The 15,958-nt window shown below is 39.5% G+C and overlaps 1 protein-coding gene across 1 annotated transcript in view; it reads right to left on the bottom strand.

Annotated features, from left to right (window-relative positions):
* Positions 1-14,357, bottom strand: part of ROCK1 (Rho associated coiled-coil containing protein kinase 1) — a 153,119-nt gene extending 138,762 nt beyond the window's left edge. Inside the window, exon 1 of the mRNA XM_044921234.1 lies at positions 13,742-14,357. Coding sequence (XP_044777169.1) covers positions 13,742-13,834 — 93 coding nt within the window. The 5' untranslated portion in view covers positions 13,835-14,357. The remainder of the gene's footprint in view (positions 1-13,741) is intronic.
* Positions 14,358-15,958: the final 1,601 nt, after the last annotated feature.

The following is a 15,958-nucleotide window of genomic DNA, read 5'->3' as shown; positions in this document are numbered from 1 at the left end:
TACAAGAATCTGTATTTGGTCTTGATGTGTTTGATTCATGAACAGGCATTTGGAAAATTTTCAGTGTGTCACCCAAAGATTTATCATTAAAGGCCAAGCACTGGGACGCCTGGTAAAGTGTCTGCCTTCGGCTCAGGTCTTGATCCCAGGGTCCTGGGATAGAGTCCCACATCGGGTTCCTTGCTCAGCAGGGAGCCTGCTTCTGCCTCTGCCTGCTGTTCTCCCTGCTTGTGCTCACTCTCTTGCTCTCTCTCTCTGACAAATAAATAAATAAATAAAATCTTAAAAAAAAAAAAGAAAAAAGGGCAAAGCACCATATAGGCATCCCTCCATTAAAGGATCAGATATTGTTCCAGCTGTAGTACTAAGTTGGCAGTCTTTGGAAACTAGCTGGCAATACTTATTCTAATTCTAGTGTCAGATAACAATTCAGTAAAAAAAAAATTCATCTCCAAAAAATATAAAGAATAAATTACCATTACTTGGGATTCTCTTGATGAGGAGTCTCTACCTAACGTAGTAGATACTTGTTGTTTGGAACTGCTCAGATGTCATTTCCCTTTCTTGTGGTAACTGAACTCCAATTTCTACCCCTTCCTCATGCAACTCTAATATTAATCTTGGTATAAGCTGTCTCACCCTCAATATTGAGAGTGGCGCACATGATGAAGGCCTAAGCCTATCAGCATAGCATTCTTCTCACTACTGTGATTGGTTCAAGTATGGGCACATGACCTGAGTTGGCCAAATCAGTTAGAAACTTTATTTGAAGGTTAGAAAAGGCTTTTTCTTTCGACTGTATCTGAACAAGTCGACTTGGAAGCTAAACTGGCAATCATCCTACAATCACAATAATTTATCTATCTGAGAAGGAAGACAATACTAAGGAAGCAGATCTGGAAAACCAACACCCAGTCACATCATTTAAGCCCTAAAAAAAAGACATTCCTGAAGCTAGAATCTACCTATAAAGTATTCAGAGACAATAAATGTTCTTTATCACTTCAGCTAATTTGGTTTGGGTTTTCAGTCCTTTAAAATCAAAAGACTCCTAGGGTGGCTCAGTTGGTTAAGCGACTGCGTTCGGCTCAGGTCATGATCCTGGAGTCCCGGGATCGAGTCCCGCATCGGGCTCCCTGCTCGGCAGGGAGCCTGCTTCTCCCTCTGACCCTTCCCCCTCTCATGTGCTCTCTGTCTCTCTCATTCTCTCTGTCTCAAATAAATAAATAAAATCTTTAAAAATAAAAAAAAATAAAAAAAAAAATAAAATCAAAAGACTCCTAGTTAATACAGGTAAAAAGGAATACAAATCTTTATAGGCCCTTAGCCTTCAACTCACTAAATCTAGTGGCTACTCTCCAACTATTACAAGAAGGAAGAAAGGGGCAGGGACTGAGCTTGAATGCTACAATTACAAAATAAGCCCACTGCTTTTATTTAGATTGTAATCATAATTCATTTAGTTATAATAAATAATTTATTCTAAAACTACCCAAGAAAAACTATGTGAGGTTAATAACTTCTTCCTCCTTCTACTAGAAAGATGGTAGAAGCTATGGGGGAATGCACCTGAATAGGGTAATGCCAAAAAGCCAATTAGTAACCTGGAGTGGCAAGATAAGCACCTACAGACAAAAAAGCTTTGGGGCCAGGCCAGATGAGCACAGGGCATGAGGGCAAAAGGGACCACGGGGCAGCCATTTATCATCAGCTTACAGTATTGTTTTTGTGAGATTTCAAACTCTGTTTTACAGATCATCACATTTAATGTTCACCACTACCTTATGAAGTAAATTATTATTAACCCCATTTTATAGTTTGAGGAAATGGCTGTTGTAAAAGAGTTTAACTGACTTATCCAAGGTCAAAGAAAAGAAGAAAGGAGGAAGGGGTGGAATAATGAACATCTCTTATTGTTTGCCCTGTCCCACTGCTCTTGTTTTCCTGAAAACTGCCTCCCCATTCTCAGAGTTCTCAAGTGATCCTACCCTCCTTGGCCCCTGACCCAAGCCTAACTAATGACTCGTTTTGCACCAGAGCTCTCTGGATTTAAGACTCAAAGACTTGAAAAGAGTGACTGAAGCTGAAGCTGTTAGATATAAAGCTCCAGTGCTCTGGGCAGCCATATTTTCCATAAGTGACTAAAACCAGTCTACAATGAGAGAGAATAACACAAAGAAAGAATAAGAAAATACAGGGAGAGCACCTTGTTTGCATTGGAGGCCCAAGTTCTAGTTCTTACTGAAGCTCAACTGAATCTCTGAGATCAGGTTTCCCTGAATCGATAAATTCTTTTTGCCTAGGAAAATTCAAGTTGAGTTCTATCATGTATAACTGTTAAGAATCCTAACTAATTCAGAGGGAAAGAACAGGGGTATAGGGTGAGGCGATAATCATTCACAACAACTGACAAGTATTAATTGAACAATAGTGTCCAAAATTATAATAAGCCCTCAAGGAATTCTCATTAGAGAGGTAATAATACCAACACTCAAGACAGACTCATACAAGACAGTGGTGATTAAGTTCTAAACTACATGAGACAATTACAAATACTGTAAGCCTTCGAAAAAGAAAATAAAAGTATAACACAATTGTGACTTATGTTAGAATATAAAGATGAGAAAGGAAATTGGTGAGGAGAATATAGAGGAAAACTCAGATCTGAGACAAAAAATAGGGCCTGGAACTGTGAGAGCAAAGGTAGGGAAAAGCAGGCAACATGCTGTAGAAACTGAGAAAATCACCTGGACCAGTCTACCTTGGAGAGTAACAGGAAGTAAGGCTAAGTAAATAGGTAAGCTAAGACCACATGACAAAAAGTACTAAAGTTAAGAAAAAGAAAGACACAATATGGATTATATTGGCAAACTGCTAGGGTGTCCCACTAATCCAAGAATGTTGGGTTAAAAATTTGGACTTGGGTAGGGCAGTCATAACAGAAAGCAAAGATAAGATTTAAAAAACATATTTCAAAAGAAGAATCCCATTCTACTCTTCTTCCAAGTTTCTAAGCAGTACTGCTAAATACAGTGGAACCTTCATCAGATCTGTAACATAAAGGTAAAGAAAAAAGTAACTAGTAACATCTGGATGAAACTATGGCACCTACATATAAATTATTTCATTTATCCTCATAATTAAAATCTATGAAGTATATATTATCATGATTCTCATTTGGCAGATTAAATATATTCAGGGTCAAAGAAGTTAGATAACTTGCCCAAGATCACACGACTAAATAAAAAGCTGGCCTGTGGTGTGGGGGAGTGGATAATAACACACTTGGTCAGCACAAAAGTCCTTTTTCCCAGAACAAATTACAAAGATATATAATGATGACAATGATGATGATAATGATAGCTAACATCCATTAAATGCTGGGAACTATGCAAAGCACGGTTACATGCATTATCATATTTAATACTCCTAACAGCCCTATAAGAGTCTATGATTAATCTTATTTGAGGATGATGTGTTTGAGTCTTAAAAAAAACTAAGAACTTTACCTAATAACCACTAAGTTATACACTTGAAACTAATGTAACATTGTGTGTCAACTACGCTCAAAAAAAAGCCACAAGGCTAATAAATAGCTGACCTGGTAGGGTTCAAAATCAGACAGTCTGACTCCAGAGCATGTTCTTAACCACTATGCAATACTGCCTCTATGATTACAGATTACTAGAAATAAGCAAAGGAAATACAATTAGGCTGAGATGAGTAAACACTTTTAGAGTGGATGATAAAAATCAGAAACATTTTCCTTGACCTACTGCTGAAGAAGTAGTAAAATGTAAGCAATCAATGAAAGAACAAATAGGAGATATATATCTAAAACAGAATTTCTTGATAAAGCTGGGAATGTAAATTTGTATCTAAAGACAAATTAATTTGGAGATGGTTTCAATTAGTGAATTTTTTATTATACTTCTAAAGAAAACCAAAGTTCAGAAAGTGGATATTATCTGTACAAGGTCATATAATTTTTCAATTTATAATTTACAGAGTCAATCAGATGAGTACATTCAAGGCTTCAGATCCTCCAACCCCATCCCATTCAGTTCAGTTTTTCTTTAACTATATCATACCCACGTTCTTAGAAATCAAACAAAAGTGTACTTCTGTTAGTGTTGTTAGAACTAAGATTTTTCCTGTAAAAGAAATACAAACTCAAAGTGATGATAAACTGGGGCGCCTGGGTGGCTCAGTTGGTTAAGCATCTGCCTTTGACTTGGGTCATAATCCCAGAGTCCTGGGATTGAGCCCCACATTACGCTCCCTGCTCAGCGGGGAGCCTGCTCCTCCCTCTGCCCCTCCCCCTGCTCATGCTTTCTCTCTCCCTCTCTCTCTTTCTCGCTCACTCTCTCAAATAAAATCTTAAAAAAAAAAGTGATGATAAACTGAAACTGGAATTATCAGTATATTCTTCTTCTTTCCAAAAATAAAAACTCATAGTTCTATTCATTAAACAAGAACAAGAAGCAATTTCAACCCAGCCACAATGAATAACCCTAGAATCCCTATTGTGCTCTCAGACTATCATTCCCAACAAACAGGAAAGGAATGGCTGGCTTCCAAGGCTGGGGCAAAAAATGTACAAGATGAGCCTGGGCATCTTTTATAAAAAAAAAAAAAAAAAACCCAAGGAAGCTCTATCAAAGATTATTAGAGTCATATACAAATCAGATGGGATTGTACTGATTTCCTTAAATACTGTCTATATCTTTGTAAATAGTCCCTTCCTTAAAGTTCTCTCAAATACCTCAGTTTGTGCCACATCTATCACACCAAGGCTCCAAAGTAGCTTATTCGGAAAAGTGGCAATTAAAGAGAAAAACTGAAATATTCATCCTGTATTTTATAAACTGTATTTCATGGTGAGCAAACAGCCCTATTGATGATGAGTAAAAGTTCTTAAATTCTTAAGTTCTCTTAATAGAAGAATTATAGTTAATAAATGTGAAAGGAATGACAGAATTAGAAAGTCATTATTTTGCTATCCCTAATGAAATAACTGATTCAATGGAAGATTATAAGTGGATGGAACCATTAGATGAAAGAATGATGAAGGATTTTACAAAGGAAATTATTACAGACAATTAACACCTGAACACACTGACTGACCTTAGCATCACTAAGGGTGGGCTAGCCAGGTATTATATGCCTCGTGATGTGAGGCAAAAGAAAACATAATCTATGACTAAAAATTTATAATTAAATCAAGCTTTTAGATCTAACTACCAAATTACAGGAAATATGGAAGATAGAGAAGCAAATTAAATGATTTCACAAGGAAACAACAACAACAAAAATCCAGAATGTGAAACACTGTACAGTACCAATGACCTAGTTTTTTCAACAAGACAATGTGAGGGTAAATAAGATACAGGGAGAAGACTGCACTATACTAAAAAGAGACTTAAAAGACCTTACAAACAAAAGCAACACGTAGACTTTGTCTGGATCCAGATTCTAAAAAAGCAACTGTAAAAAACACATTGTTTTATACACCAGGTAAATATGAATAAAACTGGGAATTAATGGTACCAAGAAGCTTTTAATTTTGTTAGACATGATAATGGCCATGGTGTTAATGAAGAAAATGTTCTCTGGTTTTTTTCAGAGATACTTACTGAAGTATGTAGGGGTGAAATGATAATATCTGGAATTTACTTTAAAATATTTTGGCAAGAGGGGCGCCTGGGTGGCTCAGTCGGTTAAGCGGCTGCCTTCAGCTCAGGTCATGATCCCGGGGTCCTGTGATAGAGCCCCACACCGGGCTCCCTGCTCATCAGAGAGCCTGCTTCTCCCTCTCCCTCTGCCTGCCCCTCTGCCTACTTGTGCTCTCTATCTCTCTGTCAAATAAATAAATAAATAAAATCTTTAAAAAATAAAATATTTTGGCAAGAAAAAGGGTGATGGATGAAGCAAGCGTGATAAAATTCTGAAAATTGCAGAATCTGGGTAATGGGGGTTCACTATACTATTTTCCCTACTTCTGTGTATGTTTGAAATTTTTCATTTACAAAATTATCAAACAAAACAAAAATAAGAATCCCAACTCATACAGAATCCCAGGACTCATCCCAAAAAATCCTGATTTTGTTTGTCTGGGCATGGACCCAGATTCCATTTTTAACAAGTCCTCAAGTGAATCTGATACAGAGAATCTACAGACGCATAGCTGAAAATTATACACTTACACTACTTTACCACAAGTCTTTAAATATATCCCAAACCTTAAAGGAAAGGCATGATCATATCTCTTACCTCCCGTTCGAGCCTTACCCCATTCCTATCTGCTCAAAATTTACCCTTTTCCTGAGACTACCAATTCTACAAAAGACCCCTTTTTGTTTGTACTCAGCATGGTGTCCCCAGTGCCTATCAGAGTGCCCAGTACACACCAAATAAACTTTTGTTGAATGAGTAACAGCAAAGAGAAAAAGGAAGAGTTAAATGAGGTCCACTATTTCAAAAGGAGTTCCTCTCAGATAAAATTTCAATTCCTTTCCAAAAGTCAATTTGGAGTATGGAATAAAGACTATAAAGTATGGGAATAAAACAGTAAAATAAAAATAAACTAGGAATAAAGAGGGGGCACAGGTTAGCATACCTTTTAAAATAAGACACAAGTATAAGACAACCTCTAAACCCTCTGAGACATCAACTTTGGACATTAATTTGAACATCTAATGTCCCACTAACTGCTTAGAAACTACAATGAAAATGTACTCCTATATTTCACAATCCCAAACAGGGAGGCCAGGTGTATTAGAGAAGTAAACTACATGTATACATTTTAATGGATATGCAAATGACTAACTCAACTACTGCCTCCTCTGCTCAAAAAGTGCAAACCTCTACACTTACGGACACAAGTAACAAATGCAAAAATAAAAAAGTGCCAAGTATAACAATTAACAATTAGTTTAGCATGATCTTCCAAGGCTATATAGAACTAGTCCCAAAAATAGCACTTACCAAAGATGGTTCCTATTCTTACATCTCTACCCCAACACCATTTAACTTTTAAATTCTATTAAGTAATGAATCAATGACACAACTTTTTAAGTTTTTACAGAAGTATAATAAACAAAGACTCATAGAATTTTTAGAGACACAACGGACATCAGCAACTGTATGGACCAACTCTTCATTCTACAAATGGGGAAACTGAAGCCCAGATAAGAAAAAAGATTGACTTGGTCACAGAGAGAAATTAACAGCAAAACAAGTTTATGCCAATGCTCTCAATTTTCAATCCAGAGGTTTTTGTTTTGTTTTACTATACCATGCAAATGGCATGTTTCAAAAAATATTTTCCATTGTGAAATGCAGCACTGTTTATCTTGTACACACGAGTGTGGCACACATTAGCTATGCTCTGTACTTAAACTAAATGGATGTACCTCTTTTTTAGTGAGGATAGGAATGGGGAAGTAGAGCTAATTGACTATCTTCAGCAATAGAACTCCATATGTAGTATTTACTGACATGTGGGGTTTTTGGCTAAATATGAAAACAGAATCTCTTGTTTTTACCATATATACACATAAAACTTACAATTATGAAATAAAACTAAACTGTAAAGTTATGCAAAAACTAATCTAAAACTGAGAATTTACTCTTTGTTCATTACAAATTTTTTTATGTGGTTCCTTCTTCTAGATTAAAAACATTTCTGACTCAAGAGATTAATGAATGGCCCAATTCATGTCTCAGCTGTTACTCTGAGCCACCTCTCTATACACCCACAGGGTACTTTTAGTGTAAGAGGGCCTATTAACAGAACACATACTGAAAGTACAAAAGATACAGAAACAGGACAAGATAACAACTAAATCTCCGCAAACCAGCTCCCAACTGCCTTTCTTATAAACCCCTGGCACAAAGTACGTATGTTATAAATCATGACTAAATAAATAGTCTCCAAAAGTCCCTCCCCATTCTACTCAATCCCATCTAAATGTCTCCGTTTTTAGTTACAACTGGTTCGGACAGTTCAGTAAAATACAGCTGGATTATGAATGTATGGGCATGGCTTGAGGTGCCATCATTATTCTGCACTTACAGAAGATAATAAATATCAACCTCCAGCTTAAACGGTGACTAGCATACAACAAGAATACTATAAATATGACAAAGATAATAATTACCAATTAACAAATGCTTACTAAATGCCATATGCTGTGATAATTGCTTTGTCTATATTATTTAATCCTTACAACAATCTAGTACTATTATCCCCTCACTTTTCTGAAGATGAAATAAACTCTGACAGGTTAAAATAACTCACCTAAAATCATCTTGCAAGTACATGGCAGAGCCTACATTTGAATCCAAGTTTAGAGCCTACAAAAGATTCACTGAATGAATGAGTGGAATAATTTGTTTTTTAAAAAAATTCTTGCAACTTGGTTTCACCAAAACAGTCTGGTCCAAACTAACCAGATATGCAATTGACTGGTAACACCCATTAACCCATAAATTATGAACACTGGCAGGCATACTGTTTTAGGCTCAAAGATTTAATGACTTCAGGTCTTTTCATTTCACTAATATAACCCCAAATGTGATCAATTCAACTAGTAGGATGCACAGAGGGATTATACAGTAATAATCTTGAATCGGGAACACTAGCCAAAATCTGTTGAAATAACCCAACATGTGGCACAGAATTGTTAAAGTTCACAACAAAAATTCCAGGTTAGTGACAGGGAGAATAGTGGTGTCAATGACACGGAATTATATGGAAGAAAGCTCATTTTTAGAATATGAGAAATTTAAGTGATAACATGACATCCGAGTACAGATGCCTAGTGAGCAGTCAGATATTTAGGATTTTGCTTTTAAGATTTTACTTATTTACTTGTCAGAGAGAGAGAGGGAGAGAATAAGCAGGGTGACCGGAAGGCAGAGGGAGAAGCAGGCTCCCCACTGAGCAAGGAGCCTGATGCAGGACTCTATCTCAGGACCCTAGGATCAGGACCTGAGCCAAAGGCAGATGCATCCTGATATTTAGGATTGAAAACCAGAAAAAAAGACTAAAAAATAAAGACTTGGATATTGTGGGCACAGAGATGACAGTAGTTGAAGGTGTAAAAATGGATGAATTTTCAAGAGAGTGAATAAAAAGGTAAGTACCAAGTACAAGACCAAAGATTGAGACTGAGAGAAAAAAAAGTCAGCAATGAAAAAATGGGAAAGCACTGGGTTAAGAAGTCCAAGAAAAGAGAATCTAAAGGAAGAAAAACTAAAAAACAGAACACCTGAAACTTCATTTACATATGCTTCCTACATTCTGAAAAACTGACTAATGAAAAATGACAGTTAACAAATACGTATAAAGGGGACAGCAATGTGAGAACTCAGTTATGCCCTGTTCAACTAATATTGGTTCCCTTCTTCCCTCCATTTTACCCACTACTGCTACACCTCCACCAGCTACACAAAACTAGAAAAAAAGGTTATGCTCTTAACTGGCATCCTGAAGCAGTATGCTAAACAAGCTAAAGGCAAGACAGCTATTTTTTTTTAACTCATTTATTTGTCAGAGAGAGAGAGAGCACAAGCAAGGGGAGTGGCAGGCAGAGGGAGAAGCAGGCTCCCTGCTGAGCAAGGAGCCTGACGTGGGACTTGATCCCAGGACCCTGAGATCACGACCTGAGCCGAAGGCAGACGCTTAACCGACTGAGCCACCCAGGCGTCCCAAGACAGCTATATTTTCAAGAAATGTATGTCACCCTTCAAGACAAATATATACCTAATGCTCCCACCCAACTACCTTTGTTTTTCTTTTTTTTTTTTTTTTGATTTTATTTATTTACTTGAGAGAGAGACAGATAGTGACAGAGATAGCCAGAGAGAGCACAAGCTGAGAGGAGAGGGAGAAGCAGGCTCCCACTGAGCAGGGAACCCAACGTGGGGCTTGATCCCAGGACCGCAGGATCATGACCTGAGCCGAAGGCAGACTCTTAACCAACGGAGCCACCTAGGCGCCCCTGTTTTTCTTTTTTAATTTCCAAATCATACGCATTTTTTCCTCTGGAAATTTAGACTTAAACTCTAGAGCTTATTGTTTTCAGAGGTACCCAAAACTATTGAGAAATTGTTAATAAGCCCCAGATAAAATAATTTTAAGCTTAAAATAAAGGCAGGGAAAAGGAAAACAGCTCGTGATAATCACTATAAACCATAACATGGACAGTAAGGGAACCATTAAGACACTGGAAAGAATGTGACTTACAGAAACCCAAGGTTGAGTGATTTGGATGATCTAGAAAATAAGTGAATAGTTACCATAATATTATCTGCAGACTATTTTAGCATTTATATTTGCAATATGAAAAACAGACTTATCTAGTTCTTAAATTATATGAGAAAAGGTTGGATAGCCACTTACCAAGGCTTCTTCCAGCTACATTATTTTATAACTACTAAAACTCATCATTAGGAGCTCAACACAAAAGGCTGTTTTGTGGGTTGGATTCTTTAGAAAAGATCTGCCAGTGGGGTCATGATCTCAGGGTCATGAGATCGAGCACTACCTCGGGTTCCACGCTCAGCAAGGAACCCGCTTGAGATTCTCTCTCTCTCTCTACCTCCCTCCATTTGCCCCTCCCCCTGCTCGCAAGTTCTCCTTCTCTCTCTCTCAAACAAATAAATAAAATAAAATCTATAAAAAAAGAGAGAGAGATCTGCCAGCAGACTCTTCTGAAACCAAAAGTTTTGGGAACTTTCATTTCTGAAGAGTGGATCTACTCAAGTAAATGCTTGATTTTATTTCTTGATATCACACACACACACCCCCCCTAGAAGTTGAGTGCTGCACATGGCACATTAATACATATTCAGTAAGTATCAATTAAATAAATCAACAATGGCCAAAATAATAAAGAAAGGCAACCAACTTAGAAAGGGTATCATCCCTACAGGAGATGTCCAAAGTCCAGATAGGAAAGAGTAAGAACAGACTCACTGAAAAAAAAAGCAAAGTTACCTGATAGGCCATTCTGAATGGTAGAATGAATGAATACTTAACGATGAACATAAAATACCATGCAAAGAAAAATCACGCTAGACACTACAAAACTGAAAAAAGGATTTGTCTCCAAAGAAAAAATTCAATCTTTATCAAGTTCAGATTAATATGGTAATAAAATTTGAACAGCTATCAATAATTATGAAACCAAATAGAAAAGAGGGTCAAGACTATAAGACTACATATAAGGGGGGGAAAAATCTGTTGACTATTTTTCGAAATGTTCATTCCCAAGTCTTAGGCTCCAAGATACCTGGCTGTCCTAACTCTGAAAAGGCTGTGACTGCCGACTTTCTTGACTCTTCCTCTTTGTTCAACTTTCATCTTTTACCCTTTATCGTTCTATCAGTTTCAACTTGCACGTCTGTGCAAATGATTTCCAAATTGTCATCTTTAATTATGAGCTCAGTTTCCTATCTCCAACAGTCTACAGGTCATTTCTTTGTGGTTGTCCCACCACTATCCACTGAAACACAACCTGAAATCGAACTTAATCTGTTGCCTATTCTTCCCAAGAGATTTCCAAACCTGACTGCTTGTTTTCAACAGTCTCCCTATAACCTAGCCTCAAATTTTTTAGCATCATGTATTTTCTCTCACCTTGGTTCCCCCTCTCCCCAACCCTGCCAATCAAGTGCCATCAATTCTTCCTTTCCCATTACAATGCCCCAATTTGGGGCTTCAATAATTTCTGCACTATTAATTTGTTAAATTCCCAATCTCTTCTTACACACTCCACCCTGCATACAACTACCAGATTCATCTTCATTCATCCTGGCACAGTCTCGTTTACAAATATTTAATAGCCACAACATACTGAAGAAAATCTAAACTCTATAGCCCAGCAATCAAATCCTCCACATTCTAGCCCCAATCTATGTTTCCAACTTTATACTGTTCCCCTAAACATGTCACAGCCAATCACATCCTCTATTCATGTTATCCTCTACTCCTCTGAATGCCCTCTATCTAAATCCTATCCACTCGTCATAAGCATACTCCGGCCCTCTCAACACACTCTTATTTTCAATAACCAAGAGCATGTATCACCTACACCAATTATTTGAAATCTATCACACATTTTTTTTCAGGCTGTAAAGTGTTCTGCTTTGTTTCTGTGTATAAATGTGAGATTAGGTGTTGTTTTCCTAAATAGATCGGACTTTCAAGTAAAGAGTCTCCATGCCTTATATTTCTTTGTTATCTTCCACATTTCAACAAATCTGTGAGGTTCCCACCAATGAAACTAAGGCAAGAGGCTATACAACCTAAAAAAAAAGCTACTAAACCCTCCCTATACCACTGCTTTATGGAACTAGGAGATCAAAAATCAAAACAATCAAAAGTAACAGAAATTCTTAGTAGAAAGATGTGTTCAAATTCTTTCCCATTCTCTCATTCAATAAAACGTTTTAAATTGTATTAGGCATCCACCATCCTTGCTGTTTCTCAATATGAAGAGCATCCCTAATGTAGGTGAGACATTTCAAATACACAACCCACAAGATTCTCCTTTCACAGTCAAGGATGCTAAAAGTAATTCTGAAAGCTTTGGGGAGAAATTTTCTGGTAAAACAGTACACATTTAAAAATATACACAGATATTTAGAGTAACAAAATGCATGTTAATTTTAAATGATCTACATGATTTTCCTGACTCAACATGAGATTTTTAAATATTACCTCTCTTAATAGCATTATTTTGTTCACTTAATCTTAATCCCAAATATTGTATACATGTAACATTAATTCTCTGAAGAGGCTGTAAATAACTATTCATATACATACTCCCTGTAACTTTAGAGATTATGCGGTTTTGTTTGGACTAAAATAGAATTATTATATAACTTTTAGTTGTTCAGTAAAGTAAAAGGAGAAACTCGCTTACAGAGTTTGCAGCTATTAGTATCAGGGAAAACAGACAAAACTTAAAAACTAATTATTTACAGATAACTGTAACCAATGAAAGATCTTTAAGAATTTGGCCTTTCATTTCATAAAACTTCTTCAGAATGTTTTAAAAGTGACAATGGTAAGCACACCAGCACCAAAAAAGGCAATTATGATAAAGTATCTGTGTGGTACTTGTGTAATCTACAATACTGTAAAAGAGTTAATAATGTGATGACCTATCAGTGATCTTAGGTCTTTACACTTAACAGTCCAGCAACAAGTTCCCCCACACTCAAATCACCTATGACATTTTGGCTCAAAAATCACTTCCTCAATATCGATTCTCCATTGTCACTTCCAAGTCTAAAAACTAAACCCTTGGGAGCTAAATCGCTCTAAGCGGAAAGTAGTCTTTCCAGTATTACTGTCAAACCGATCAAAAAGATTAATATTACTAAGATCGTCATTCAACAAACTATATATGTAGAAATAACTAACGTGATAACTTTTTATGTGATGCCTGCAGTAGAGGTTTCTAAGTATCTTTTGTATAATGGTGAACTGAGCCAGAGCTAAAAGTTCAGAGAGTAGTTAGTACAGGGCCAGTCCACAGATAAATAAGGCCACGGCATGAGATTTTAGTGGTGCTCCAAAAACTCTTCAGGAGAAACAGCAGATTTTGGTGTTTTCCAAGATTATGCACACCTGAAACTTTCTTTTGCAAATAACTAGACTGAAAGCAAGAGGAAAAGCAAATACACACTGAACCCCAGACAAGCAAAAGACAACAGCGCTACTCACCAGCAAACAATCTGAATTCACTTCCGATTTGGGATCCCGCAGCAGGTTGTCGATTTTTTCAAACCGAGTCTCAAAACTGTCCCCAGTCGACATGTTGCTGCTACTGTGACAATACCCTCGTACCAGCACCAGCAGCGGAAAGCAATTTCAACCAACTTCCTCCGGCGGTGGGTTCGCGGCCGCGGGGTGGAGAAGCCGGAACCTCAGGGTCACCAGGTGCGCCCGGTTCCCCCTCCTCCCCCTCACTGAGGGTATCTCCGCTTTCCAGACCCCCGGCTGGGGGCAACGGCGACCCACAGCCGCTCCGACGCCCAAAGTCGCATCCCACCCGGCAGCCCCTCACGACAGCCGACAGCGCTGTCGCCACCAGCCTCGTTGCTCCGGCGAGGTGCTTCAGCCTAGCGGGCCCCAGCCGCCTTCGCCATGGAGGGTTCCCCGTCCCGAGATGGGCAGGAGGTGGGAGAAAAAGAGAAGCAGGGTGGAGACTGCTCCGGGCAGCAGGGGAGGGAGAAGAGGAAAGGCGAAAGCGAAGGGCGGGTGCGGAGCTGTGCCAGCTGCCGCCGCCGCTTGGGCCACGGGCCCGACCCGTTCCGCTCACAGGCGCTGTAGGCGGTCTAGCCCCGCATCCCCGGGTTTCCTTGGCGCGGCCCGACGCACCGATCCGACTCTGCTAAGAGCTGGTCTCCGCGGGATAGCCTCACTCTCCCATTTTGTCCCGTCGCTACTGGGGTGCTGCCGCGCTGTCCGGCGGGGCAGGGCGAGGTCGGTGCCCGATGAAGACTTAGAAAAGGCTGGAGAGCGGGCGGTGAGGAAGACGAGAGTCGGGTCCCGGCGGCTGCTGATGGGGGAGCTTCTGGGAGGGGCTGCGTCCCCTGCTCGGGAGAGGGCGAGTCGCGGCGGCGAATGCCTGGGGGGGTGGGGCGAGGGGGGCCGTGAGGGACTAATATGTCCGCCTTCCTGTTCAAACAAACGGAGACCGCCGGCGCGGACTGCGCATGCGGGGCGCGGCCGCTCGGAAGGAGAATCGGTCCCGCGCCACGCGCGCGCGCGCGCGCACGCCGGCGCCTCCGCAGGGTTGGGCTGGGCCGGGCCGGGCCGGGCCGGGCCGGGCGGAAGGCGGGGCGCGCACGGGGCCTCGCCGGCGGACGGGGAGGGCTGGTAGCGGAGAGGAGGGGACAGGGTGCGGCGGGGGGCACCGCCCTCGCCCCGGCTGGTTGTGAGGAGCCAAGTAGCTATCTGGAGCTGGAGCGGGGGTCGGGGCGGGTTTGGCGAGGGGTCGGCGAATAGGGGCGCGGAGCTCTTTCTGTCTCTGGTCGCTTCCTAAGTAGCTGCCTCAACTCTGCTTCCTCTGGGCTGTAGTCGTCCGGAGCTTTCTGACCAGAAAGAAAGGGTGCTTGTTATTGTTATTTTGCAAATAGGTTCTTTTCTAAGCGAGATGCCTTTTTGCCGGCAGGCAGCAGCATTTTAGCACCAGCGGAGTGTAGTTTTCAGTAGTACTTCATCGTCGGCCCTCCAGGAGCGCCACAATGTTTAAACCGTCTGCAATTCCATGGGAAAATTACGAAGCAATGCAGTACTCAACTCTCCTAAGCCGAGCGTGTGTCAGGGGAGCACTAAAATATTGATTCCGGAAGATACAGTCCATAGAAATCAAGTTCAATTTGTTTAAAAAAAAAATTAAAAAATCAATATTTTTAAGTTACTCATACTAGTTCTTCCACACCATTATCACTCCAATTGTAGTTTTCTTCATGTGTGATCCTGCCCGTTTCGATTTCAGAAAGCTCAGTGAAACTTAAAATTGTGATTTTAACAGAACCAATGTAGAATATGAAAATTATGGGCATTTCCTCTTAAGTCAATTGCTTCATTGACTGTGGTGTGAGAGGGTGAAAGACTTGTTACTCAATCTGCTGATAATGTTCTTCATTGCTGTCAGCGGGAAATCTACCTTAATTTATTTCTAATCAATCTTCAGTTTTGCTCATAGGTCAAATTAAAGATTGCTAGAAATAGAAAACGTGGATGTGTTTCCCCACACTGGAAAATGCTACGGATGAACCAATTGTCTTCCTATGTAAAAAGCATTGCTCTGCGTCTACCACATGGTGTGAGTCAGAGGTTAGGAAAATGTTACATTGTTTGAAAAATGTCTCTTCTATTTTCACTTTATTATATACAAGAAATATTTAGATACAAAAGCCACTGTATAAATCA

The sequence above is a fragment of the Neomonachus schauinslandi genome, chromosome 14 (genome assembly GCF_002201575.2).
Source record: "Neomonachus schauinslandi chromosome 14, ASM220157v2, whole genome shotgun sequence".
Lineage (NCBI taxonomy): Eukaryota > Metazoa > Chordata > Mammalia > Carnivora > Phocidae > Neomonachus > Neomonachus schauinslandi.
The sequence above is the reverse complement of the archived record's forward strand: the minus strand, read 5'-3'. Positions and strand labels throughout refer to the sequence as shown.